At 45.9% G+C, this 27,805-nt stretch overlaps 2 protein-coding genes and 1 non-coding gene across 3 annotated transcripts in view; 2 read left to right on the top strand and 1 right to left on the bottom strand.

Moving 5' to 3' along the window:
• The first annotated feature begins 1,582 nt into the window (after positions 1–1,582).
• LOC129143847 (uncharacterized) lies at positions 1,583–26,919 on the top strand. The gene is made up of 10 exons (XM_063808473.1): positions 1,583–1,636; positions 1,742–1,891; positions 6,260–6,369; positions 7,435–7,566; positions 10,861–11,076; positions 11,953–12,018; positions 15,309–15,834; positions 21,427–21,662; positions 24,498–24,562; positions 26,787–26,919. The coding sequence occupies exons 1-5, from the start codon at positions 1,583–1,585 to the stop codon at positions 11,066–11,068; spliced, it is 654 nt and encodes a 217-aa protein (XP_063664543.1). The 3' UTR covers positions 11,069–11,076; positions 11,953–12,018; positions 15,309–15,834; positions 21,427–21,662; positions 24,498–24,562; positions 26,787–26,919.
• LOC740478 (kelch-like protein 2) overlaps positions 3,581–27,805 on the bottom strand; it is a 152,491-nt gene continuing 128,266 nt past the window's right edge. Inside the window, exon 6 of the mRNA XM_063809000.1 lies at positions 3,581–3,648. The gene's annotated coding sequence lies outside the window, so the exon portion shown is untranslated. The remainder of the gene's footprint in view (positions 3,649–27,805) is intronic.
• LOC129143911 (U6 spliceosomal RNA) lies at positions 22,293–22,396 on the top strand. The gene has a single exon (XR_008547837.1). It is a non-coding gene; the product is annotated as a U6 spliceosomal RNA (small nuclear RNA).

Raw genomic sequence — 27,805 nt, 5'->3', positions numbered from 1 at the left:
CTGACGGGGAAGGATTCCTTGAGCCAGAAGGTCAAGGCTGCAGTGAGCCTTGTTTGCACCACCTCACTCCAACCTGGGCAAGACCCCATCTCAAAAAAGAAAAAAAAAAAAAAAAAAAAACAGCAAAACAGAACAGAACAGCATCACTTCCTTATCATTAGTTTGAAGGAGGTGAATTGCCTGTAAAAGTTTCCATTTTCAAAAAAAGTATTAAAATACAGTGCAAAGCCAGGCACGATGGCTCATTCCTGTAATCTCAGCACTTTGGGAGGCTGAAATGGATTGCCCCAGGAGGTCGAGGCTGCAGCCGAGCGATCCTCCCGCCTAAGCCCGGCAAGTAGCGGAGACTACAAGTGCGTGCCACCATGCCCAGCTAATTTTTTGTATTTTTGTAGAGACAGGGTTCCACCATGTTGCCCAAACTAGTCTGGAATTCCTGAGCTCAAGCGATCCACCCGCTTCCGCCTCCGCCTCCGCCTCCCAAAATGCTGGGATTATGGGCGTGAGCCACCGGGCCTGGCCCAATTACTTTCTTCAGTCTGAGCATGAGCGCTGGAAGAAAAGCGCTCACTTGCATATAATTTTTTAGAGACAGAGTCTCCCTCTGTTACACGGGCTGGAGTGCAATGGCGCAATCTCAGCTCACTGTAACCTCAACCTCCAGTGCTTGATCGCTTATATAATCTCAGCTCACTGTAATCTCAACCTCCCGGGATCGATCGCATATATATACACACATATATTTGTTTGTTTAGACGGAGTCTTGGTCTGTTGCCCAGGCTGGAGTGCAGTGGCGCGATCTCCGCTCACTGCAACCTCCGCATCCCGGGTTCAAACAATTCTCTGCCTCAGCCTCCCGAGTAGCTGGGATTACAGGCACCCGCCACCACGCCCGACTAATTTTTGTGTTTTTAGTAGAGACGAGGTTTCAGTGAAACCATGCTGGCCAGGCTGGTCTTGAACTCCTGTCCTCGTGATCCACCCGCCTCGACCTCCCAAAGTGCTGGGATTACAGGCGTGGGCCACCTCGCCCAGCCGACCGCTTTTATTTTTAAAAAGATGTTTTCTTCGTTTCCTAGCCCCTTCTACCCCGCTACAAAGTTTCAAAGACTTAATGCTATTACAAAGGGCCGTCAGAGGTCAAGCTCAGGGGTGCAGCTCCCTCATGCCGGGCAGCCTCAGAGGGGGCCGACCCTACCCAGGATGAGCGGCGCCAGGTAGCCGGGGACGCTCCCGGGGGTCCCCGGGCCCTGACTGGGGGAGGTGTTGTGGGGCGCACGTACCCAGGCTCAGGTGAGGCGAGTGGGCGGCCGGGGCTGCAGCTGGCGCTGGCCATTGAGGAGCTTCTGCGCGACAGTGCGATCGGTTGCACCTTCTGCGACAGGTGCCGGCCGGTTGGCGGGCAGCGCCTGCTAGCGCAGAGTCTGGCCCTTGCTGCGCCCGGCCCCGAAGACCGGGAAGTCGTAAAGCTCCTCCTCGCAGCTTATGTGGGGCGGCTGCCCGGCCGAAGCCTAGCGACACAGAACTGCCAGCTCAGCAGCCAGTTACATCCCTCCCGGCCACCCGTAGGCAGCGTCCGCTCATGCGCGCTCCTGGAAGACCCAGCAGCCCCGCCGCGAATTCCGATTGGCTCCGCGTGAGTGGCGGTCCCCTGCGACCTCACAAGAGCGCGCCTTCCGTGACGCCACAAGATCGCGCCTTCCGTGACGCCACAAGAGCGCGCCTTCCGTGACGCCACAAGAGCGCGCCTTCCGTGACGTCACAAGAGCCCGTCTTCGCCGACACCATAGAGGTGGGCCTCTGGCGACGTCAGAGGCGCGGGTGTTCGGCTACCTCACTGGGGCGCTACGGTGCCTGGAGCTGGGCAGTCTTCTCGTCAGAGTGGGGACTGGTAAGAGCGACCTCCCCGCCAGGTCCTGTGTGTTGCCAGCTGAAGAAGGGTAGCTGAAAAATTCAGACCCAGCACAGTGTTTATGTTGGTCAAAAATAGAAAACTATGTCTGGCGCGGCCGAGGCGGGGGGACCCTTCAGGCCAAGAGCAGCCTAGCAACATGGCGCAACCCCATCTCTGTAGTCCTACCTCAGCCCCCCAGCCCTCAAGTATGAACCCAACGGTTCAAGGCTCCAGTGAGCTATGATCCCACCACAGCATTCCAGCCTGCGAGATTGAGGTAAACACTGTGTAAAAAAATTAAAAAACTATCCAAGTGTGCAACAGGGAGGGACTGCTAAATAAAACATGAGGCTGGCTGGGCCCTACTGTAATCCCAGCACTTTGGGAGGCCGAGGCGGGAGGATGGATGGCTTGGGCTCAGGAGTTCGAGACCAGCCTGGGCAACATGACGAAACCCCGTCTCTACAAAAGATACAAAAATTAGCCTGGCGCGGTGTGCACCTGGCCTAATTTTTGTATTTTTTTCTAGAGATGGGGTGGGGGGGGCCTCGCTATGTTGCCCGGGCCAGTTTCGAACTCCTCAGTTGAAGTGATCTTCTCACCTTGGCCATCAGAGTTGTCGGGATTACAGGCGTGAGGGACAGCGCCCCACCTGGGTTAGGCTACTTAATAACACAAGAAAGTGCTCCTCCAGGCTCAGTGGCTGACACCTGTAATCCCAACACTTTGGGAGGCCGAGGCGGGTGGATCACCTGAGGTCAGGAGTTGGAGACCAGCCTGGCCATGGTGAAACCCAGTCTCTACAAAAAATACAAAAATTAGCCGGCCGTGGTGGCGCATGCCTGTAGTCCCAGCTACTTGGGAGGCTGATAAAGGAGAATTACTTGAACCCGGGAGGCGGAGGTTGCATTGGGCCGAGATCACACCACTGCACCCCAGCCTGGGCGACACAGCGAGACTCCAAAGTTTGACACCAGCCTGGGCAATGTAGTGACACCCTGTGTCTACAAAACAAACAAAAACCCAGGCATAACTGTGTCCACCTGTGGCCCTAGCTAGTTAGGAGACTGAGGCAGGAGGATCACTTGAGGCCAGGAGCTCAAGGCTGCAGTGAGCTATGATAATCCCACTGCTTCCCATCCTGAGCAATAGAATGAAAGCATGTCTCGAGATAGCTAGCTAGCTAGCTAGATAATTGATACGTAGTTTTGTATCAAATTTTTTCCCTAGATTTGAGCATGTTTTTCTAAAGTAGCATTCAACACATCAGCATTTTACAGTGTTATTATTTGTTAATATGATTATGTTTTTCTGAAATACAGTGTCCTTTACAAAAGCAGTTTTGTCTTTCAAAGCACATAGATAAGGCCCTCAAGTGAATTTGTCTGATGTTGGCGACCTTGGTACCATTTTGTCCACTTGATTGGAAAAGCCAGTCAATAATTTCAGGTCACTGTTGGCCTTAGAAGAAGAGCCCAAAGGCAACAAGCAAAGGTGCTGGTGTCCAGTCGCCTTCTAGAAGCATTTTCACTTTCCCTTAAGGTTTCCCTTGATGAACATAGAAGTACTGTATGTAGAATTGACCCAGTGCTGCCCTGGCAACTTTGTATATTAGGCCAAATTTACATTTCTTACCTTTATGAGAGGCACCCTGGTAGGCTAGTGGAGTTACACACAAAGTCTGATCTCAGCTGCAGTGTCCAGAGATGCAACACGGTCCAATCAAATAACATTCTCTGAGCCCGTTTCTTTAGCTGTGAAAGAAGAATAACATACCCATCTAAAAAGGGAGCTTACTGTATTTGATTGGTCTTTTATTTTCTATGAAACTGTGTTTAACACAGTATTTTCATTTGTATACTACATTTGTGTTGTGTTTTTGGTTTTAGTTTTGTTTTTGAAATGGAGTCTTTTTTTTAGTGGTTTTTTGTTTTGTTTTGTTTTGTTTTTGAGATGGAGTCTTTCTATTGTCACCCAGGCTAGAGTGCAGTGGCGTGATCTCCGCTCACTGCAACCTCCACCTCCCAGGTTCAAGTGATTCTCCTGCCTCAGCCTCCTGAGAAGCTGGGATTACAGGTGCCCACCACCACGCCCAGCTAATTTTTTTAAATATATTTTTAGTAGAGATGGAGTTACAACATGTTGCCCAGGCTGGTCTCAAACTACTGACGTCAAATGATCCACCCGCCTTGGCTTCCCAAAGTGCTGGGATTATAGGCATGAGCCACCGCGCCTGGCTTGTTTTAAAATAAGGGTTTCTTGGCTAGGCATGGTGTCTCACACCTGTAATCCCAGCACTTTGGGAGGCCAAGGTCAGTGGATCACCTGAGGTCAGGAGTTCAAGACCAGCCTGACCAATATGGAGAAACCCTGTCTCAACCGAAAATACAAAATTAGCCAGGCGTGGTGGTGCATGCCTGTAATCCCAGCTACTCAGGAGGCTGAGGAAGGAGAATTGCTTGAACCCAGGGGGCAGAGGTTGCAGTGAGCTGAGATCGCACCATTGCACTCCAGCCTGGGCAACGAGCAAAACTCTGTCTCAAAATAAAAAAAAGATTTCTTAAAATGATATTTTCAGTATTTTATAGATGATGTGTAAGCAGCAATCTTAATAGGATGTTACCCGACACTTTGCGAGACTGGCAGCTGATTTGATCCAGATGTCACTAATTCTTTTTTCTTTTTCTTTTTCTGTTTTTTTTTTTGTTTTTGTTTTTTTTTTTGACAGAGCCTTGCTCCGTCCCCCATGCTGGAGTGCAGTGGCACGATCTCGGCTCACTGCAACCTCCACCTCCCGGGTTCAAGCGATTCTCCTGCCTCAGGCTCCCGAGTAGCTGGGATTACAGGCGCGCGCCACCATGCCCAGCTAATTTTTTGTATTTTTGGTAGAGACAGCATTTCACCATGTTGGCCAGGCTGGTCTCAAACTCCTGACCTTAGGTGATCTGCCTGCCTCGGCTTCCCAAAGTGTTAGGATTACAGGCGTCAGCCACTGTGCCTGGCCCAGATGTCTCTAATTCTAACATGAGATGTATTGCAGGATCATAGCAGAGTGAGTTGCTGATGTATCCAGAAGGAAACGAGCATGGAACTCTCACGACAGCTGTCCTGAGAAGTGTGTGTGTGCTGTGCTTGAATATCTCACTGCTCATTTATACACAGGCTTTCTGGTGACTGACTTAACAGTATCTGTTTCATAAATAATGTAGCCTTCTTTCTTTCTTTCTCTCTCTCTCTCTTTTTTTTTTTTTTTTTTTTTTGAGACAGGGTCTTGCTCTGCTACCCAGGCTGGAGTGCAATGGTGCAGTCTCGGCTCACCGCAACTTCAGCCTCCTGGGTTCAAGCGATTCTCCTGCCTCAGCCTCCCAAGTAGCTGGGATTACAGGCATGCGCCACCACGCCTGGCTAATTTTTTCTTTTTTTTTTTTGAGACGGAGTTTCGGTGTTGTTACCCAGGCTGGAGTGCAATGGCAGAATCTCGGCTCACCACAATCTTTGCCTTTCGGGTTCAAGGGATTCTCCTGCCTCAGCCTCCTGAGTAGCTGGGATTACAGGCATGTGCCACCACACCCTGCTAATGTTGTAGTTTTAGTAGAGACGGGGTTTCTCTGTGTTGGTCAGGCTGGTCTCAAACTCCTGACCTCAGGTGATCTACCCGCCTCGGCCTCTCAAAGTGCTGGGATCACAGGCATGAGCCATCACTCCTGGCCTAATTTTTGTATTTTTAGTAGAGAGAGGGTTTCACTCTGTTGGCCAGGCTGGTCTCGAATTCCTGACCTCAAGTTATCTGCCTGCCTCGGCCTCCCAAACTGTTGGAATTACAGGCGTGAACCACCATGCCTGGCCAGCTCTATTTCTTTAAGCCTACGTGTTTTGCACTTGTTAAAAGTATTTGAACGTACAATTACTCAGCTTCCCTTGTTTACACGTGAATTTTGTATAATCTTAAATATTTTTTCCAATCTAAGCTTTATTTTATCCCGTTTCTTCTATATTTGTATAACTTTAGGCGGCTCTCTTCATTGAAAGTTTTTTCTCAAAAGCCTTAAGATAGAACATAGTTCTTGGCAGCAATTTGAAAGTTATTTGAGGAGAAGGGGAAACTTACAATGATGATTCAAATGAAGGAAACTAAAAAGTAATGAAGCAAGGCAGAGGAAAAAGCAGTATTCACTTGAGCACATCCCAAAAGAATAACATTTCAAATGTAACTAGAAAAAAGTATGCTGAAGTTCGCAATACAGAAATAATTATTAATAAGATAGCTTTAAAGCCCTGCTCAGCTTTTGAATGTTGGGAATTGACCCAGAGGTGGCTGTAACCTAAGATGGTTCCTTCAGTAATGACCATTTTTTCTTTTTCAAGATGATGATTATTCCCCACCTTCTAAGAGACAAAGACCAACGAGCCACCACAGCCACCAGTCCCAGAACCCGCCAATGCTGGGGAACGGAAAATGAGGGAGTTCAACTCTGGTAAGTTCTCAGCGAAATGCATGACCATTTCCTTTATCTTCTGGACTCTCAATGTGACTGATGAAAGTTACCACATGCTCTGCAGGGGGAAATGGTTTAGCATGTGTTTCTACATCTTAATCACATCTTTGTAAAGCCAGGAGCATTTTACAAGTCACGTTACAGACATTGTTTAAACATAGTCTGTATTTACCAAAGTATAGGACGTTGTATCATCTCATATTAATTAGTTAGTTGGCTCAAAATTAGTGCTAATGACTTAGTAATTCAGTGATTTCTGTTAGCTTTAAAACCTTTATTTCAGAACTATTTCACCTCGTGGTTTTCATTTTTGCTGTGTGTCACTGCCTGCCGGCTGCTAATTTATTAACTCCCAGTGAATCGTGTCCTGTGAAGGGACTGAATATTAGTGGCAATTTATGTTGATGATTTGTATTTTGAATAAGTAGTTTGAATACATAGAACATTAAGCTTGTATACATTTTGAAAATAGTATTTTAATATTCTACTGTGTCATAGTTAAAATGATTGGATATATATTGAATTTATATGTACTTTAAGTTGTTATATGTTTATGGTCTTTAGCATTCTAATGTGCAATTGTATATCTGTTAAGTCTTTTTTTTTTTTCAAGATTAGACTGATTTATTGAGGCATCTGTTTGATGCCACATTAAGTGGCCCAGGCTTTGTGTAGGGGTTGAGGTTAAAGCAGGAAGAAGGGTGGTGAGAGGCGGGGTACCAGGATTAGGTTGGAATACCTGGGGGTGCTCTGAGGCTCCCCAAGTTTCCCTGGTCTTGGCCGGCTGTGCTGCTGGCCTGGGCATCTGATGGGCCTGCAAGGGTGGTCCAGGGGCTAGGGCAGGGACTTTGGAGTCACGCCGTTGGCTTTGAATCCAGACTCCTACACTTGGTAGCTGTGAACTCTCCATGCCTCAGGGACCTGCAGAACTGAGCTCTGTCTGAGCCAGGTTCCATCCAGGCACTGCGGATCCATCCAGAGGGGCACTGCCTCAGGTTGCTCACTATTCACTGCCTTCTCAAGCAGACCCTTGTCTCCTTCTAGGCCCTCACAATCCAGTGGAGGAGACGAAACTCATCTGCCTCTGTCCCTCTGGGCACGCCTCATGCCAGGTGCATCTGTGGACAGGGGCCATGCTCCTGGGCTTCCAAAGTTGGAGAAAGCTGCCAGGCTCAGGTGGGTACATCACAGCAGCTGCTGCCCTCTGAACACAGTGACAAAAGAACACTCTGGGCCTGGAGCCCTGGTCTGGGGCATTGGGCAAGGCTGTTGCACTTCTCTGATCCCATTTCCCCATCTGGAAAGTGCGCTGATTGTATCTCCCTGTGGGCACTGAGGGCTCAGTGTTAGTTTGAGAGCCAGCATCTGGGGTTTGGGCTGTAATTCCCCGTCAGCCCCATAGCTGCGGGGAACCAGGGACTTTGTTGGGATTACCCTAGGCATCAGTTTAGCTTCCTGCCCCTGGCTTGGGCTCAGCACCTGAAGTAGTCTAGGGGGTAGGTGGTCCTGGTGGGGGCTGGGGCTTTTACCGAGACTGAGGTCACACCCAGAGCCAGAAGTCTTGGTGCCTGCTCTGGGCAAAGGTGCCAGCCTGTGCGACAAGAGCGAAACTCTGTCTCCAAAACAAAAACAAAAAACCTTGCATCATTTCAAGGGGCTCACACCTCCCTAAGGGCCTGGTAATTGGCTGGCTCTGGCCTGCATCTGGCCCCGAGGGTGTAGGTAACACCCCACCTTACCTGGTTTCTTCCTGCCAGGGCCAATCTTCAGACCTCAGGACTTTGCAGCCTGTCCCACCTCCCCTCTGGCCAGCCTTGAGCCCTTGTGGGTCCAGCACTTTTTCCAGGCTGTCTCCTGGTTGTCCTTCTACCTTGAGGCCTGGCTTATGCTGCTCCCCCTCCCACTCTCCAAGACCCACAAGGACCACTCCACACCCAGCTCAGCCCCATCCCCTCAGATAGTCCTTTCTCTTTCCTCAGGTGGCCAGGTGCATATCTTGGTGTGAGGACCTTCACTGTATCTGGGAATGCCTACTGGTTACCTCGGTAACAGAGAACAAGGCGTTTACCTGATATGAGTGTCTTGGTTCACTGTCTACATGGCTAGGGAGGGAGTCAATAATAGGCTTTTCACTTGCTGCAAGGGCCAGTTCTCCTGGCCCCATGGCTCTAGGGATGGAGGATGCCACAGGAGATGCACCACTCACTTCCCAGCTGAGGACTGTGGGTCATCTCAGGGCAATTTCACAGTCCCCACATGCCCCACCCCCTCAGCTCTGCAAATACCAAGCAGTGCAGCCTGCCTAGGGGATGAAGGCCTCGAGAGTGCCCAGGTAGTGCCCAGAGTGCCCTTGACAGGCCCCTCACCTAGCTGCTTCCACAGCTCTGTAGCAAGAGTTCTAACCTTTTTTGACCGTGAAGCCTGCTGAGAATAAGAGCTGTGGACTGTTTTCCCAGAAAGGCATGTACATGCTCTCCACACAAAACCTTTCATCGTGGCCAAGCACAGTGGCTCATGTAATCCCAGAACTTTGGGAGGCGGAGCCAGTCGGATCACCTGAGGTCAGGAGTTCAAGACCAGCCTGCCCAACATGGCGAAACCCTGTCTCTACTAAAAATACAAAAAATTAGCCAGGCGTGGTGGCAGCCACCTGTAATCCCAGCTACTCCGGAGCCTGAGGCAGGAGAATCACTTGAACCTGGGAGGCGCAGGTTGTAGTGTGGTGAGATCACGCCACTGCACTCCAGCGTGGGCGACAGGAGCGAAACTCTGTCTCAAAACACAAAACAAAACAAAACCTTGCATCCTTTCAGGGGGCTTACACCTCCCTAAGGGCCCAGTAATTAAACCCTTTGGGCCTGAGGGTGAGAAACTTTGTCTCAGTTCTTCCCCGAGTGATCAGCCCAGGGGTAAGGAAGGAGAAGCCAGAAAGCAGGACCCATGAGAAGGGCCCCCTCCTCGAGTTTGAGGCCCACTCCCTCCTGCCCCTGCCTCTCCTCTGTCCAGGACTCCTCCCTGCTCTGCCCCACTCCTGGGGCCATAACCATGGGGAGCTGTGGTTTTCTACAGGCCCCTGGGCACAAAGTGGGCAGGCTTACCTGGAGGCGATCAGAGTAACATGGCAGGAAGTGAGGGGGAAAGCCGCCCTGGAACTGCGCCTCTCTGCCCCCTGACGTCACTGGCGTGCTCTCCTCCCTCCCCTCACTCAGGCAGTGGCATGAGTTCCATGTGAGCGCTGTCCTGCTCCCTCTGCTGCCTCTTTTTTTTCGTGGGACTGCCATAACACTTTCCCTTCCCCAGCCCTGCCAACCTGGTGGGACATTGGGCTTCCCTCTCACAGGGTCCTGGGGACAGGCCCATCCTTTATCATACCCACAGAGATACCCTTTTTTTCTTCAGGACCTGGGGAGAAGCCAGGTTCCATGAGTTAAATGCAGATCTGAACCAAGCTGGGATTGGGGTACACACTCTCCTCTACTGAAAAGTAGCTAGGGATTCCAACTAGGTGAGAAGGAGAGTGGGGCAGAGCCAGACCAGACAAGGACTGATCACCTGGAAAAAGCCTGCCATCAAAGGTCTTGGCAAATGCTGGGTGCAGTGGCTCACTCCTGTAATCCCAGCACTTTGCGGGGCTGAGACAGGTGGACTACTTGAGGCAAGGAGTTCGAGTCCAGCCTGGGCAACATGGCAAAACCCCATCTCTACTAGAAATACAAAAATTAGCTAGGCATGCTACACTCCTGTAATCCCAGCTACTCAGGAGACTGAGGCAGGAGAATCACTTGAACTGGGGAGGCAGAGGTCGAAGTGAGCCGAGATTGTGCCCCTGCACTCCAGTCTGGGAGACAGAGTGAAACTGGCCTCAAAAAAAAAAAGAATATGGCCTTGGCAGAGAGGGGCCAGCCCAGCAGTGCCTTCCCTTGGGTTTCTCCTGGGTAGGCCTCTGCCATGAGGAGGTGCTTCCTTCTGCCTGTCCATGGCCCACAGCAATGGAATGTCTGCTTCTGGGGGTTGGGTGGGAGACTGCTGGCAGAACTGGAAACCTTCAGGTGGGGTTTTTTTGTTTTGTTTTGTTTTCGAGATGGAGCGTCACTCTGTCACCCAGGCTGGAGTGCAATGGTGGAATCTCAGTTCACTGCAACCTCCGCCCCCCTGGGTTCAAACAATTCTCCTGTCTCAGCCTCCTGAGTAGCTGAGATTACAGGCATGTGCCACCATGCCCGGCTAGTTTTTGTATTGTTTGTATAGATGGCATTTCACCGTGTTGGCCGGGCTGGTCTCGAACTCCTGACCTCAAGTGATCCACCCACCTCGGCCTCCCAAAGTGCTGGGATTACAGGCATGAGCCACTGAGCCCAGCCCCTTCAGGGGGGTTTTGAGGCTTCACTACAATACTAGTTTCCTGTAGCTGCTGCAACAAATTACCACACACTTAGTGACTTAAAACAACCAAAATGTATTCCCTTACAGGTCTGAAGGCCAGAATTCTACAGTAAGTCCTACTGAATCAAGGTGGGAGCAGGGTCGGTGGCTTCCGAGGCTCTGCGGGAGAATCCGTTTCCTGGCCGTAGAGGTGGCCTGCACTCCTCAGCTTGTGCTGCCCGTCTCGAATGACTGGAGTTTCCTGCATCTGTCACTATACCTCCCACCCTCTCCATCACCTGCTCTGCTCTTTTAAGGATCCGAGTGAGTACATCAACCCCAAAAGCCAAAGACCCTTAACTTCATTATATCTGCAAAGCCCCTTTTGCCATATAAGGTCATGTTCACCAGTTCCCGGGATTAGGATATGGGCATCTTGGGGGCATCAGCCTGCTACAGCTAGGCTGCAAAACTGTTACACCCTCCTGGTGTTTCAATGATTGGGAGAAAAAGGGTTGGCATTTTTTGCTTAGGGGTCCCTCTTAAACTTGTATCTGTAAGGTCGGGGGTCCCTCTTAACCTTGTGTTTTTGTTTTTTTGAGGTGGAGTCTTGCTCTGCCATCCAGGCTGGCAGTGGCGTGATCTTGGCTCACTGCAATGTCTGCCTCCTGGGTTCAGGTGATTCTCCTGCCTCAGCCTCCTGAGTAGCTGGGACTACAGGCGCCCGCCACCATGCCCTGCTGTTTTGTATTTTTGGTAGGGACGGGGTGGGGGTGGGGCTAGGGAGGGGGGTTTTGGCTATGTTGCCCTGAGCTCAAAGCGATCCGCCTGCCTCTGCTGCCAAAGTGCTGGGATTACAGGCCTGCACCACTGCACCCGGCTGCTGTAAAGTCTTATTTCACACAGCTGAGACATGTTTTAGGAAGTTTGCTAAAAGACCCCTGGAGACCGCCTCATTGTGACCTCCCTGTTATTGTGTTTAATTTGATTGAACTTTTCTGCCCTCCTGCTTTTCAGCTTCTCTAATAGTCTCCCATTAAACCAATTCTAAGAACCACCAAAAAGGGGAAATTTTTTCTTGAAAGCAGTAAAATGATATGGACTGTTAGAATGTAAAATATGTGAAATAAGTCATTATACGTTAGTGCTGCTCTGACATAGGGACGTATTATTGAGAAGCAACTTTTGCTTGATTTTCAGAGAAATGGAATCATCGTATCGCTGATCTACGTAAACAAATTGAAGAATTGTCTGAAAGAAAATATGGTATGTCTAAACTGGAAAAGTCCTGTAATCTTATGTTCATGGGTGTTTACACAATGGAGTTACTGTTCATCATGGGGGTACCGTGGACAAGCCCAGGGCCGCCAGCGAGTCATGCCATCCTTACACGTTTCTCCTTGTAAGGTGCTTTGTAGTGTCTACACACTTTGTTTCTAGATTGCTGCAAAGCTGAGGAAAAGTTGTATTTCTTTAGTTATTAGTTAGCATTTCTTTTAAACTTTCAGTATGGAGATTGGAAATTTATTTACATATTTTTTGCAAAGCCCTGGATCTTAGGGATTTCATTGAATTATTTATTTATTTTTTTTGAGACGGAGCCTCACTCTGTCGCCCAGGCTGGAGTGCAGTGGCACGATCTCGGCTCACTGCAACCTCCGCCTCCCGGGTTCAAGCAGTTCTCTGCCTCAGCCTCCCGAGCAGCTAGGATTACAGGCACCAGCCACCACGCCTGGCTGATTTTTGTATTTTTAGTAGAGACGGGGTTTCATGATCTTGGCTAGGCTGGTCTTGAACTGCTGACCTCCTGATCCACTCACCTCAGCCTCCCAAAGTGCTGGGATTACAGGTGTGAGCCGCCACGCCTGGCCAAATATTATTTTTTTAAATGAATTGTTTCTCTTAGTCTGCTTTGTTAAATTTGGAATTCATCTGGGCGTGGTGGCTCACACCTGTAATCCCAGCACTTTGGGAGGCCAAGGCAGGCAGATATCTAGGTCGGGAGTTCGAGACCAGCCTGACCAACATGGAGAAACCCGTCTCTACTAAAAATACAAAATTAGACGGGTGTGGTGGCGCATGTCTGTAATCCCAGCTATTCGGGAGGCCAAGGCAGGAGAATCGCATGAACCCAGGAGGCAGAGGTTGTGGTGAGCCGAGGTTGCACCATTGCACTCTAGCCTGGGCAAAAAGAGCAAAACTCCATCTCAAAATAAATAAATAAATAAAATGTTCAGTACTCACCAAGGTGCCCCTATTGTCTCTACTTTTATCTTGATGCATCACTGAATTGATGTTAGATTTCAAATTCATCATTGCCCTTATACTATTCTATCCTGAAGCCACCTTTATATAGTGATGAAAGAAATTAGCGATTTGTTATTATCCTCTCTCTGTTGGTATACATCAAATGCTCACCTAAAAAGAGCAACAACCAGTGGAAAACACATGATGTTTTTATTTGGGTGACTATTTACTTGTAACCTACTAGCAAACTATAAAATTGTATGATATGCAGAATTTTAACTGAATTGCTTTAAGTGAACATTTAAACATGATAAACAATATTGATGGTATTTATGTTAATATACTTAAAATGAACATTTTTCTTCATCATGAGTAATATAACCTACTCCTCAATGAAAACCTAGCATTAAATTTGCTAATGAATTCAATAACATTTCCATAATATTTTTAGTTACATGCTTAAGGTTCTCTTAGTGTTTCTCCCACTTTTTAATAGCTTATGCCTTTTTCGCCTTTGGTTTTTTTTGGTTCATTTTAAAGCAAAAATCTCACAATATGTGATATCTGGAAACACTGTAACCTAGTGGTAAGACCATAGGCCTTGGGGACACAGGCTGGCCACGTCTCTTCTCCTGTCTGAGCTTTAGTATCCTCTTTTGTGGTCATGAGAACTGAAGATCTGTCCCGAAGATTTGATAAGATAGTAAAGTGCTTCACATAATACCAGACATATAAATACACAGTAAATGCTTCCTCCTTATATTTTTATTGATTGATTGATTGAGACAGAATCTTGCTCTTTTGCCCAGGCTGGAATGCAGTGGCGTGATCATGGTTTCTGCAACCTCCACCTCCTGGGTTCAGGCGATTCTCCTGCCTCAGCCTCCCGAGTAGCTGGGATTACAGGTGCCTGCCACCATGCCCAGCTAATTATTGTACTTTTAGTACAGACGGGGTTTTACCATGTTGGCCAGGCTGGTCTCGAACTCCTGACCTCATGATCTGCCTGCCTCGGCCTCCCAAACTGCTGGGATTACAGGTGTGAGCCACTGTGCCCAGCCTGTCTTTTCTCTTCACACTCGCAGTTCATGATGAAATATTAAATATGTACTAGTGGATATTACTTTGCTGAATATTGCCTAGTGAATGTTAAGTATTCTCACCTTTCAGACATGAACTTACGAATTTAACAGGTGAAGATTTACAACTTGATAAATCAGCTTTGTGAGGTACCTCTTCAGTCTTAAGTCAGATTAGAAGATTATGTGAGGTAATTAACACTTAACATTGATTTAATGGTAGCTTCCACATGAAATAGTATGCCTCTAAGTATTAATTATGTCCTAGGACAGGAGAATTCATGTTGTCAAAATTCTCATACTCTCTAGAACAATAAACTTCATTTTCTTTTTATTAGTAAATATTGCATTTATGGGTAGACAAAACTGAAAGAACAATATTTGTTCTACTTTTGAGATGCAAGATTCATCTGGCATAATGCATTGAACAGGTTATTATTGAAGTCTACACCAGTCAACTGAATAAGCATTCATCAAATGTCCATGATATGCAGGACATAAGTTTTCTTTTAGAGTATGGAACCATGCATATTATCTTTTAATTAGATGATTTAGTTAGATATGTTTTTAAAGAACTAGAAATATAATTGATTTTCTTGTTTTGGCTCTGGAGTGGAGTGGGGACGAAACAGAATGGATTCACACTGTTTAGATTTACTAAAATGGAAGGATTGCAGCAAGATCATATCCCTAGTCTCCCCATAGCAAATGTCACCTGCTAGCTGTTTTTTTTTGGAGGTTGAAGTTTTGTTCTGTCACCCACGCTGGAATGCAGTGGTATGATCTCACCTCATGGCAAGCTCACCTCCTGGGTTCAAGCAATTCTCCCTGCCTCAGCCTCCTAAGTAGCTGGGATTACAGGCCTTTGCCACCACGCCTGCCTAATTTTTGTATTTGTAGTAGAGTTGGGGTTTCACCATGTTGGCCAGGCTGGCCTTGAACTCCTGACTTCAGGAGATTCACCCGCCTCAGCCTCCCGAAGTGCTGGGATTATGGGTGTGTCACTGCACTTGGATTTAATGGGATATTTCACTACAGACTTTGGTAAACAGAATATTAGCATTTTTGGTGTTCTTTTTATTTTACTCATACTATTTTTCTTTGGACTCAATCACAATAACAGAATTAAAGATCAAAGTGTAAAAGTTAAAAGACCAGTACAGATTCAATAATTATTCTTTTCTACATACTGTGTTTAAATGATATCCCTTTTTCTTTTTGTTCTTATAGCTCGAGCTGTAAAAGCCAAAGGTCCAGTGATGATCCCATACCGTTTTTTCCAGTCTCATGTTGAAGATTTTTATGTAGAAGGCCTTCCCAAAGGAATTTTTTTTTTTTTTTTTTTGAGATAGAGTTTTCACTCTTATCGCCCAGGCTGGGGTGCAATGGCGCAACCTTGCTGGTCACTGCAACCTCTGCCTCCTGGGTTCAAGAAATTCTCCTGCCTTAGCCTCCCAAGTCGCTGGGATTACAGGTGCCCACCACCACACCAGGCTAATTTTTGTATTTTTAGTGGAGATGGGGTTTCACCATGTTGGCTGGGCCAGTCTCGAACTCCTGACGTCAAGTGATCTTCCCGCCTCGACTCCTGACATCAAGTGATCTTCCCGCCTCGGCCTCCCAGAGTGCTGAGATTATAGACGTGAACCTATGCCTGGCCGGGAATTTTGTTTTTTAGGAAGGCTTTCTACTAATGGAATTCCTGGCCTTGAGAGGATGTTACTTTCGAAGGAAAGGATTTTTTTGTTATTAAAAGGTAAGATTCCTGGATTCTTATTGGACTGCTGTCTCTGTTATGAGCAATCCATCTTTAGTCATTCACCACTAGGGTTGTATTTAATTAAGTCTGAGTTATTTTATGGTGGTTTTGTTTTGTTTTGTTTTGTTTTGTTTTTACCGAATTTTGTTCTCATTGCCGTGGCTTGAGGGCAATGGCGTGATCTCAGGTCACCACATTCTCTGCCTTCCAGGTTCAAGCAATTCTCCTGCCTCAGCCTCCGGAGTAGCTGGATTTACAGGCATGCGCCACCATGCCTGGCTAATTTTTTGTATTTTTAGTAGAGATGGTGTTTCACCATGTTGACCAGGCTGGTCTAGAACTCCTGACCTTGGGTGATCCACCCGCCTCGGCCTCCCAAAGTGCTGGGATTACAGGCATGAGCCACTGCGCCCAGCCTGGCCCTGCTTCTTTCTCTTTTTCTTTTTTTTTCATTAGCAGCTTAAAATTGGTGCCTTATTCAGACACAAGCAAAAGGACATTAGCCCAGCTTTGGAAATAGGTGTGAGCCCATCTATGATTTTCCTAGTTTCTCCTCCCCCTTTGCTTTTTGCTCTCTTGTTAGTATATTAATTGTTTTCACTCTCTGAATCTTTTTTCCCCATTTCTTTGGCAGACATTTTTACTTGGAAGAGTAGGTGAAGAGCTGTTTTTAGGACTCCTTGAAAGGGTACAGTATGGGTGACAGTCTTGGCTAATGGTAACATCCAGGGAGCTGGGGTCAGCGTGAGCTGGAATCAGCTCAAATTAGCAAAGCACTGGCACTCAGTGGCAGGAATACAAGTGACTGCAAAGTGTTAAACACATCTGGAAAGGGCTACTGACATCATCCTCAGAATCTGTGGGGAGTTCACATAGCCAGTTAAGACCCATTCCTCTTTGACCCTATAAAGATTCTTTAAAGAATAATACCCTTAGTGGTTTTCTAGCCAGCTTGCCTGCTCATTTATCTTTTGAGGACGACATGCCTTGTGGAGCTCCACAGGCCCCAGAGGGGTATGGATTCTGCATTTGAAAGTGCTGAAGCTGAGAGACTGGGTCTTGGTGGACCCCAAGAGGTCTGTTTCTCCTCTACTTATTGTTCCTTTTTTTCCCAGCAGCTGGCATTGCTGTTTAAATGGGTTGTTCTTTGCTGTTTTAAGTTGTTTCCTAGTGGTGTGTCAGGATTTGGGTTTTCTTAATACTTTCCAAGCTGGTGACTTGAGTGGTGGTTAGGGAGGAACTGTTTTAGGGCTGTTCTGGAGCTATTGAGGTCAGGTGTCTAGATACTCCCAGCTTGTCTGTTGAGGAGAATGCTGTTCTCATTGTGCTGCCTTTGGTGGTGCTGTGTGTGGCTCTTTAGATGTGAGTGGAGGTGAGCTGGGGGAGTTAATGAGATCTTTTTAGGTGCTTTTGATAAAGTAGCCTGCACTACAGGATTCACTGTGACTTTTTTCCTTAACCTATGCATTTCTCTCTGCTAGCTTTTGCTGTCTTTCTCATGCCTTTGATTTTCCCAGCTCCTCTTAGTTGAATTAACCTAAGTGCTCTGCTGTGGTTTAAATGTGTCCCCCAAAGTTTATGTGCTGGAAACTCAATCCTCAATGCAACAGTTGGGATGTGGGGCCTAATAAAATAGCCTTCATGAATGAGTTAATGTTGTTATTGTGGTAATAGATTAGTAATCACAGAGTGGGCTTATAAAACAGAGTTCAGCCCCTTTTGCCCTCTTGCTTTCTTGCACTCTCTTTTCCTTCTGCCTTCTGTAGTGGGATGATGCAGCAAGAAGACCCTTAACAGATGCAGGCCCCTCAACCTTGGACTTCCTAACATCCAGAACTGTTAAGAAATAAAATTTATTCCTTTCCTTTCCTTTTCTTCCTTCTTTCCCTTCTCCTCCATTTTCTTCCCTTCCCCTCCCTCCCTCCCTCTCTCCCTCCCTCCCTCCCTCCTTCCCTCCCTTCCTCTTTCCCTCTTTCTCTCTTTCCCTTCCTTCCTTTCCTTCTTTTCCTTCCTTCCTTTCCTTCCCTCCTTCCCTTTTTCCCTCCTTTCCTCCTTCCTTCCTTTTTTCTTTCCTTCCTTTTTTCCTTTTTATAAATTATGCAGTCTGTGTTATTCTTTTATAGAAGCATGAAATGGACAAAGACTCCGTTTTCAAGAGCAAGCACTTTTGTAGTTTCTGAGCGAATTATGACTGCAAAGGAAGTTCTATAGGTAGCCTCAGATCCACTACCTAGGAAGCATGCTACCAAGCAGACCTAGGATCTAGGATTTGATCAAGTACTGGGCAACATGATACCTCTGCAATTTAGCACCTCCCTATATACCTCCAGTTGGCTCAGCCCATCAGGGCTAAAACTACCCCTCATATCCTAGTGTCTCTTGTAGGCAGAAGCCTTGCCTAAACCCTAAGCTGCTTGGCTCACATTCTGTCTTGTGCTTTTTTTGTAGGGGTTTCAAATATACACAAAAGAAATATGTTGAACCTCCATGCACCCAACCCGCAGATTAAGCAGTTACCTCCATTTTTCCAGATTTGTTCCGTCTGCTTCAATCTCCCTAAAAATTTATGTTTGTACAGGAAAGACTGAATAAATAGGTAATTCTCCACCCTACCTCTCATCTTAAGTCACTTTTCAGAGTAGTAAGTTAGTGACCTAGTAACCTTCCCTCTAATGACCAGTAGTTTTTTTTTCTGAATACCATTATGAACTCATAGATTATTGTTTGCATTTGATGTATTTCAGGCCATTGCAGTCTTTATTGTTTTGGATGCTTACATTGTCTCATCTAGGTTAATAATTATCTCTTCAAGTTGACTTTCATGTCTTTTTGACGTGATCCTGTTGGACTTTGATGGCTTCCTTGCTTTCTGGCAAAAAAGATGTTCCAGGATCAATATACTGCACCATACATGGAGTCAGCCATTTCTCTAGGGAACCTTGATTCCTTTTAGTAGAGAACACAGTTTGAGGTCTTGGACTGAATGACTTTTGTGAACCTCCTCTCCTGAGACTACAGCCTGCATCCCTGCATATAGCCCGTTTGGAGCTCTTGCTGGGCACCAACAGATCTCCTAAAACTGCTATGTAGTTCTGCTTCACTCTTACAAAGATTCATCTTTTGAGAGTTTTGTGCTCTACCCCCAGATGTGGTCTTTCTGGTTCTGAAGCTTTTGCTTCAGTCACCCTGAATTTTGCCAGCCCTATGCATGCTATACCTTGGATTGCCAACTTGCCCTCACTGAAGCCAGTTTCTCTGGTTAGAATAGTTGCCCCAACCCATGCCTAATACTCTAGTAAACAAGGTTCTACCTGGGCTTAGGTTAACTTTTGCTCCTTTGGGCCCTGTGTTCTACCAGCATTCCATTTATCTGAAACTCTCCCTCACCTTAAGAACTTATCTGTTCTTTAATGATTTACTGCTGCTTCCTGGGTTTGAAAGAACCCAGTTCAGGAGTTTCTGTTTTAGTTTGAGATCTTATAGGCCTGTCTCATCAGGTTGGTGTCAGCCCAGCTAGGATTAGGCACAATTGGGTGGGGGCTGTAGTGCATTTTTGGCACAGCATGTACCTGTCTGACTAATTCTCTGTCTTTTCTTTCCTGTTGCAATTCATGGGTCTTAGCATCTTCTGAATGGTGTTTAGTAGGTCATCCTGTTGATTTCCTGCTAGGGAGTAGCATACTCTGGCTCTGTACCATTGGCCAAGGGACTTAAGGATAGATGAAGGGCTGCAGTTTTGTTAAATGGAACAATATGAAGAGATGGCATTGTAAAAAAAAAAAAAGGCTTGGCAGCAGGGCCCATTTGAATGGTTGGTCCTTGGCTCCTTTGTTGATATAGGCAGATCCTTGATGGGAATTTGGAATGATCCCAAATATTGTAGATCACTGGTACATCAAGTCATCCTCAAGGTTGTCTGTGTAACAGTCTTGAATGATATTTTGTCAGTCTTTGGAGATTCTCTTTATAGGGTTTAATCATTTAGTTATTTCAGTTGAGCCTGTTTAGTTTCTTTGCAAGGAGATAAGAAATGTGAAAGAGATGCAGACATTAGGGAAAAAAAGTCAGGAGCCTTGTTTCCCCACCCTCTACTTGGGTTCTGGAACTAGACTCATAGGTGAGTAGTGAGGAGCTGGGCCCAAGCACATTAATCCTAGATCTAGCTCTGCTTTGCGCTCGCTCCAGTTCTTGTATCAAATTCACTTCAAGCTACCCAGAGTAGTATGTAGAGGAGTCATTCAGGACCGTGCTTATACTTCATTGTATCAAATGGGAGATCCAGTAATTTATAGCCTATTGTTTCTGGAGCCTGGAGATGGCTCTGCATAAGATTTGCTGAAGCAAATTTTATTACATTAGAAGAGAACCTAGCTGGCTGCATCCTACACTGGAAGCTTTTAGATGCTAATAAGGAGGTCATGTAAAGGTCACAGAATGACTCTGGAATCCATTCCCCGCCAAGAAAGAATAATGACATTCTATGTTGGCCTCTTTTCATTTCCCTTTGATTTTGAGTAATAAATTCTCTCCTCACTTCCCAGCTGAACTGTTTGGGAGTCTCTATTCCCTAGAAAGACTCTGGTCACATACCCATCAGATTAAATTAGGTGAAAACTCTTTGGCCTTCATGAATGTTGAAGGATTTCAAAGGGCTAATGGAAATTCTTCTAGAAGTAACTGCAACCTCCGCCTTCCAGGTTCAAGCGATTTTCCTGCCTCAGCCTCCCGAGTAGCTGGAATTACAGTTGTCCACCACCATGACCAACTAATTTTTGTATTTTTAGTAGAGACGGGGTTTCACCATGTTGGCCAGGCTGATCTTGAACTTTTGACCTCAGGTGATCCGCCCGCCTCAGCCTCCCAAAGTGCTGGGATTACAGGCGTGATCCACCGCGCCCAGTTAAACTTCAGTTTTTCATGTTCCATGCATAGGTCAGGGTCTTAGGGAGTGATTCATTCTAGCAGAACTCCCTGGATTTTAAGGCAGATGTTCCATTTATTAATTGACAAAGGAGGCATATTTCTCCCCTGGTAACCCAAAGATTTAGGTCATTTTCCCAGAGACTCCATTTCCACTGTGAGGGTTCTTGGAAAACTAAGCAGAGGATGAGGAAGAGTCTGTGAACAAGCTTGCTGGTCTCTCCCTGTCCTACAAAAGAGCATATCTCTTCTGTAACCAGAAGGCCCTTTTGATTAGTCAAGGCTGGACAGACTGAGATTGGGTGTGTGTGTGTGTGTGTGTGTGTGTGTGTGTGTGTGTGTGTGTCTTGAGACAGGGTCTCACTCTGTCACCCAGGCTGGAGTGCAGTGGTGAGATCAGAGCTCACTACAGCTTCCACCTCCTGGGCTCAAGCGATCCTCCTATTTCAGCCTCCAGAGTAGCTGGGACTATACGAATGTTTTACCGCACCCAGTTCATTTTCTAATTTTTTGTAGAGATGAGGTTTCACTGTGTTGCTCAGGCTGGTCTTGAACTCCTGGCCTCACGGAATCCTCCTGCCTTAGTCTCCCAGTGGGCTGGGATTATAGGTATGAGCCACCTCACCTGACCTGCGACGATCTTTCAACAATGTAATTTCTCTTTTACAGAACCACCTAAGCTGAAGAGTCCCTTGAGAACAAGTACTGTCCTGCGGTTTCATGGCCTTTCTTCCATTTGTGGTTCTTGCGAAGTGGAATTTAAATGACATCTTATCAAGATGGATAAACCCTAGTTTCCCAGTGCTGGAATATAGAAAATGGATGGACAAGTAAATCCCACTCAGCACCCATAGTCCAGGCATGGGGACCTCAACACACCTGAGCCCCAGACATCACCTTTCATTGTGAGTAGCTCTGAGATGACACTTCTGCTGTTCCCAATTCCAGCATTAATTGGATTAGATAATTATTTTATGAAGAATTTTCATATGCCACAATCCTGACCATATCTTCAAGTGAACAGAAAAATTCTACTAAAAAGTCAACCTTCTGTCTCACTCTGTTGCCCAGACTGGAGTGCAGTGGTGCAATTATGGCTCACTGCAGCCTCAACCTCCTGGGCTCAAGCAATCCTCCTGCCTCAGCCTCACAAGTAGCTGGGACTACAGGTGCTTGTCACCACACCTCACTAATTTTCCCATTTGTGTTATATGTGGATTCCACAGGACTGACTTCGAAAACTTGAGTATGCGTGGATTTTGGTATACACAGAAATGGGAGAGCTGGAACTAATCCCCCCATATACCAAGGGACAAATTGTATCTGTTTTTACAATTATACAGTAGGAGACATTATGTTCCATGACAATGGTAATTTTTAATGACAGTTTTTAATTGAGTGAAATTACCATAAAAATAATAATAGTAGCAGCTAATATTTACTGAGCTGTTACTAGGTGCCTATAAATAGCATAGATTTTTAAATTCTCCATAATTCTTCCTTATTTCACTTAACCACTCTATCTTAAATTACTCATGCTTGCCTCAGTAGCACACATACTTAAGTTGGAACAATAGAGAGATTGGCACGGCCTCTGTGAAAGAATGACATGCAAATTTGTGAAGCATTCCATATTTTTTTAAAAAAAGAGAAAAAAATTACTCCCAGATTTTCACTGTGTTTGTGCATATGACCTTTTGTTTAGGTTGAATTATATCCAAAGATGAAATTTCCAGAAGTGAGATTACTGTGAGTCACAGGGCATGAGCATTCTTATTACCCTTGATGTGAATTGCAAAGCTTTCAGGCATGGTGGCTGTCAGCCTGTAATTCCAGCACTTTGGGAGGCTGAGGTGGGAGGATTGCTTGAGGCCAGGAGTTGGAGGAGGCAGTATAATGAGTCACTGTCTGTATGATTTAAAAAAAATTTCCAAGCTTTATGCTGGAAGGCTTATATACATTTTAAACACCACTAATACTACAAGAAAATGGCCATTTCACTGCACCTTCGCCCACACAGGTATTATAATTTAACGAGTTATTTTCTGTGTGATAAATGAAAGACCTCATATTATTACTTTGTCACCCATTCTTTTTTCTTTTTTGAGACGCAGTCTCGCTCTGTCGACCAGGCTGGAGTGCAGTGGTGTGATCTCGGCTCACTGCAACCTGTGCCTCCCAGGTTCAAGCGATTCTCCTGCCTCAGCCTTCTGAGTAGCTGGGATTATAGGCACATGCCACCATGCCCGGCTAATTTTTGTATTTTTAGTAGAAACGTGGTTTCACCATGTTGATCAGGCTGGTCTCGAACTCCTGACCTCGTGATCTACCCGCCTCGGCCTCCCAAAGTGCTTGATTACAGCTGTGAGCCATGCGCCCAGCCTATTTGTCACATATTTCATCTTTCCTTATGTTAGCTTATTAGCTTTATTTCTTTATTGTCCTTTTTTTTTTTTTTTTGAGATGAAGTCTCGCTCTGTCTCCTAGGCTTGAGTGTAGTGGCACAGTCTCAACTCACTGCAGCCTTGACCTCCTAGGCTCAGGTGATCCTTCCACCTCAGTAGTTGGGACTATAGGCACATGCCACTATGCCTGGCCAATTATTTTTATTTTTTTATTTTTACTAGAGACGAGGTCTTGCTTTGTTTCTTAGGCTGGTCTGGAACTCCTGGCCTCAAGCAATCCCCCCACCACCCCCTCCCAAAGTACTGGTATTATAAGCATGAGCCACCATGCCTGGGGTATCTGTGTCTTTTCCATTTATTTATAGAGTTACTTTGTCTTTTACTAATTCAATGATCTGTTTAATCTTTTATTAAATTATAAAAATAATAAATACTTTTAAATAAGTGAAAAATGTCCTTCACTCTTTAGACCCATAATCTTATCTCAGGAAATAATTGCAATTGAGAAAATGGGCCATATCCTTCAAGATACGTACATGGTGACTGAACATCACTTCATATTTTCGTATTTCGTGGACATTTGTGCCAATACCTATTGATCTATCTTAATCCTTTTCATGGTTGCATAATATTTTATTATATGGATGTATCACAATTTACCAGTACCAGTCAACTGCTGGAGGCATTTAGGCTCCTTCTAATATTTGCTTTGAGCTCTTTATATAATTAAAAATTAAACCCCTCAGCCAGGTGTGGCAGCTCACACCTGTAATCCCAGCATTTTGGAAGGCTGAGGTGAGAGAACTGCCTGAGTGTAGGAGATCACCACCAACCTGGTCAACATAGTGACACTTTGTCTCTACTAAAAATTAAAAAAAAAAAAGAGCTACATGTTGCAGTGCACACCTGTAGTCCCAGCTACTGGGGAGGCTAAGACTGGAGGATCACTTGAGTCTAGAAGGTTGAGGCTGCAGTAAGCTATGATCACACCATTGCACTTTAGCTTTGCTAAGAGCAAGACTGCATTTCTTAAACAAAATAAAAATTAGATGGGAATATTGCTCAAGCCCTGGAGGTTGAGGCTGCAGTTAACTGTGATTGCACCACTGCAGTCCAGCCTAGGTGATAGAGCAAGACCCTTTCTCTAAAAATAAAATAAAATAAAAATTAACCTTCTATCATATTTCCCAGTAACACCTTCCCTCCTACATTTCTCCTAGAAGCCCTTAAATTTTGTTTTTCACATATCGTTTAAAACTTCTAAGTGCTGATGTCTGTCTGTGTCATCCCTCTTTTTTTTTTTTTTTTTTTTAAATGTCTTTTTGTCACTTCTAGCTGGACCTACCATGAAAGACTTCTGAATCCAGGAAGAGAAACTAACTGGGCAACATGTTATTCAGGTACAAAAAAACTTGGACTGTAAGTCAAAAATGATCAAATAATAGTGCATGCATCAAGTGCAATGGGAAGCTCTTCTGGAGAGGGAGAGAAGCTTCCAGTTAAGGTGACATTGAAGCCAAGTCCTGTAAGATAAGGAAGAGTTGTATGAGAGTTGGGAGGGAAGGGGGAGGTGGAGGGATGGGGATTGGGCTGGGATAGCATGGAGTGAGCTGCCCAGGCAGGGAAACCAGCACTATACAGACCTGAACAATGAAGATGGCACATTTTGTTCAAGGAATGGTGAGTTAAGTGTGGCAGAAATGCTCTGTGACAGTAATTTGCTTGTATGGAATTTTGCCCAAGAGACCTCATTACAGTTTCTAATTTTTTGATGTTATCATGCATCACTGCCCTTGTCAGATAGTATCATGATCACAGTAACATCAAGCATAATATTTCATTGATTCTCACAAAAACAGGTGGGTGCCACAGTTATCCCCATTATATGCACAAAATGATGAAGACTTGGGGTTAATGAGCGATTTGCCCAAGCTCACCTGAATATTAAGACTGAGTCAAATGTTAGTCTGGTCTGACTTTAATGCTTGCCTTGTTCATGAGCACCATGCATTGCCTCTCCTATGCAGTTAAGCAGGTAGACAGGTGAGAGAAGAGCCCATGTGGTATCGGGGGAAATTCACCCCTGATATTTCATGTAGGTTCTTTTCTATTTTCCCTGAGTGTCGGCCGGTCTGAGAAATAAAGGGAAAGCATACAAAAGAGAGAAATTTTAAAGCTGGGTGTCCAGGGGAGACATCACATGTCGGCAGGTTCTGTGATGCCCCGCAAGCCGCAAAACCAACAAGTTTTTATTAGTGATTTTCAAAAGGGGAGGGAGTGTACGAATAGGGTGTGGGTCACAGAGATCACATGCTTCACAAGGTAATAAAATTCACAAGGCAAATGGAGGCAAGGCAAGATCACAGGACCACAGGACTGGGGCGAAATTAAAATTGCTAATGAAGTTTTGGGCACACATTGTCATTGATAACATCTTATCAGGAGAAAGGGTTTGAGAGCAGACAACCCATCTGACCAAAATTTATTAGGCGGGAATTTCCTTGTCCTGATAAGCCTGGGAGCGCCACACGAGCCCAGGGCTTATTTCATCCCTTATCTACGACTGTAAAAGACAGCTGTCCCCAAAGCGGCCATTTCAGAGGCCTCCCCTTAGGGATGCATTCTCTTTCTCAGGGATGTTCTTTGCTGAGAAAAAGAATTCAGCAATATTTCTCCTATTTGCTTTTGAAAGAAGAGAAATATGGCTCTGTTCCACCCGGCCCACAGGCAGCCAGAGTTTAAGGTTATCTCCCTTGTTCCCTGAAATTGCTGTTATCCTGTTCTTTTTTCAAGGTGCCCAGGTTTCATACTGTTTAAACAACTTGTGCAGTTAACGCAATTATCACAGGGTCCTGTGGGGACATTCATCCTCAGCTTACAAAGATGACCGGATTAAGAGATTAAAGTAAAGACAGGCATAGGAAATCACAAGGGTATTGATTGGGGAAGTGATAAGTGTCCATGAAATCTTCACAATTTATGTTCAGAGATTGCAGTAAAGACAGGCCTAAGAAATTATAGAAGTATTAATTTGGGGAACTAATAAATGTCCATGAAATCTTCACAATTTATGTTCTTCTGCTGTGGCTTCAGCTGGTCCCTCCGTTTGGGGTCCCTGACTTCCCGCAACACATTTTTCTCTACTCACAGACTTCTGACCAAATGTGTGTGCAGAGTTTCTACACCAGTTCTCCAACTCTCTGGATACCAACCGCGTATCCCACAATTCCATTCTGACACTACCTAGAGTTAGCGCAGAACCCACAGGTTAGGGGCTCAGTCCCACAAGACCACCCTCACTTCAGATGCCAGTTGCAAGTCCTAGGTTGTCACCTGTATTTTGACCAACCGGTTAGAAATCAGGGTTTCCCATGACCCTCTTCTTGAGTTTAATTATTTACTAGAACAACTCACAGAACTTAGAAAAACAGGTTTTTTTCTTTTCTTTTTAAGAGACAGGGCCTCGCTCTGTTGTCCAGGCTGGTGTGCAGTGGTGCAATCATAGCTCATTGAAGCCTCAACCTCCAGGGCTCAAGTGATTCTCCTGCTTCAGCCTCTCAAGTAGCTGGAATTACAGGGTTCCCACCACCACATTTGGCTAATTTCTTTTATTTTTTTGTATAGATGGGGTCTTCTTATGTTGCCCAGGCTGGTCTCAAATTCCTAGGCTCAAGTGATTCCGCCCACCTCTGCCTCCCAAAGTGCTGGGATTATGGGCATGAGCCAGTGCATCTGGCCACCTTATTTTCTATTACTGGCTCAATGTAATGGCTCCATCTCAGGAACAGCCAATGAAAGAGATGCACAGGACAAGGTAAGTGGGGAGGGGCACAGAGCTTCCATGCCCTCTGTTGGGCACACTACCCTCCCAGGACCTCCTTGTGTTTAGCAACACAGAAGCTCTCCAAACCCTGCTGTTTGGGTGTTTATGGAGGCATGATTGATAAAATCATTGGCCATTGGTAGTTAAGTCAATCTCCAGTTCCTTTTGCCTCCTGGAATTCAGCAGGTGAGGCTGAAAGTTCCAAGCCTCAAAAAATGTGGTTGGGGCCAGGTGTGGTGGCTCACTCCTGTAATCCTAGCAGTTTGGAAGGCTGAGGCACATGGACCACTTGAGGTCAGGAGTTTGAGACCAGCCTGACCAACATGGTGAAACCCCGTTCCTACTAAAAATAACAACAATTAGCTAGGCATTGTGGCACATCCCTATAATTCCAGCTACTCGGGAGGCCGAGGCAGGAGAATTGCTTGAACCCGGGAGGTGGAGGTTGTAGTGAGCTGAGATTGTGCCATTGCACTCCAGCCTGGGCTACAAGAGCCAAACTCCGTTTAAAAAAAAAAAAATGTGGTTGCTTTCTCTGGCAGCTAGCCCTCCTCCTGAAGCAGTCTAGGAGCTTGCAGCCACCCTGTTAGCTCAACAGCATCCCACATGCATTCTTACCATGCTGCAGATCTGAAAGACCTTAGAGGCCCTTGTGTCAGGAACCTGGGACTAAGACTAAATATCAAAACAGAAAATGCGCCTATTACCTCTGTCACGAAGGGCTTTATAAGAGCTTTGGAAGCTCTATGCCAGGAACCAGGGGCAGAGACCAAATGTATATTTCTTTTCTTATATTGGAGACAGAGTCTCACTCTGCCAC

This window comes from Pan troglodytes, chromosome 3, assembly GCF_028858775.2.
Source record: "Pan troglodytes isolate AG18354 chromosome 3, NHGRI_mPanTro3-v2.0_pri, whole genome shotgun sequence".
Lineage (NCBI taxonomy): Eukaryota > Metazoa > Chordata > Mammalia > Primates > Hominidae > Pan > Pan troglodytes.
Note: the sequence above shows the minus strand (reverse complement) of the source record. Positions and strands in the feature narration are given on the sequence as shown.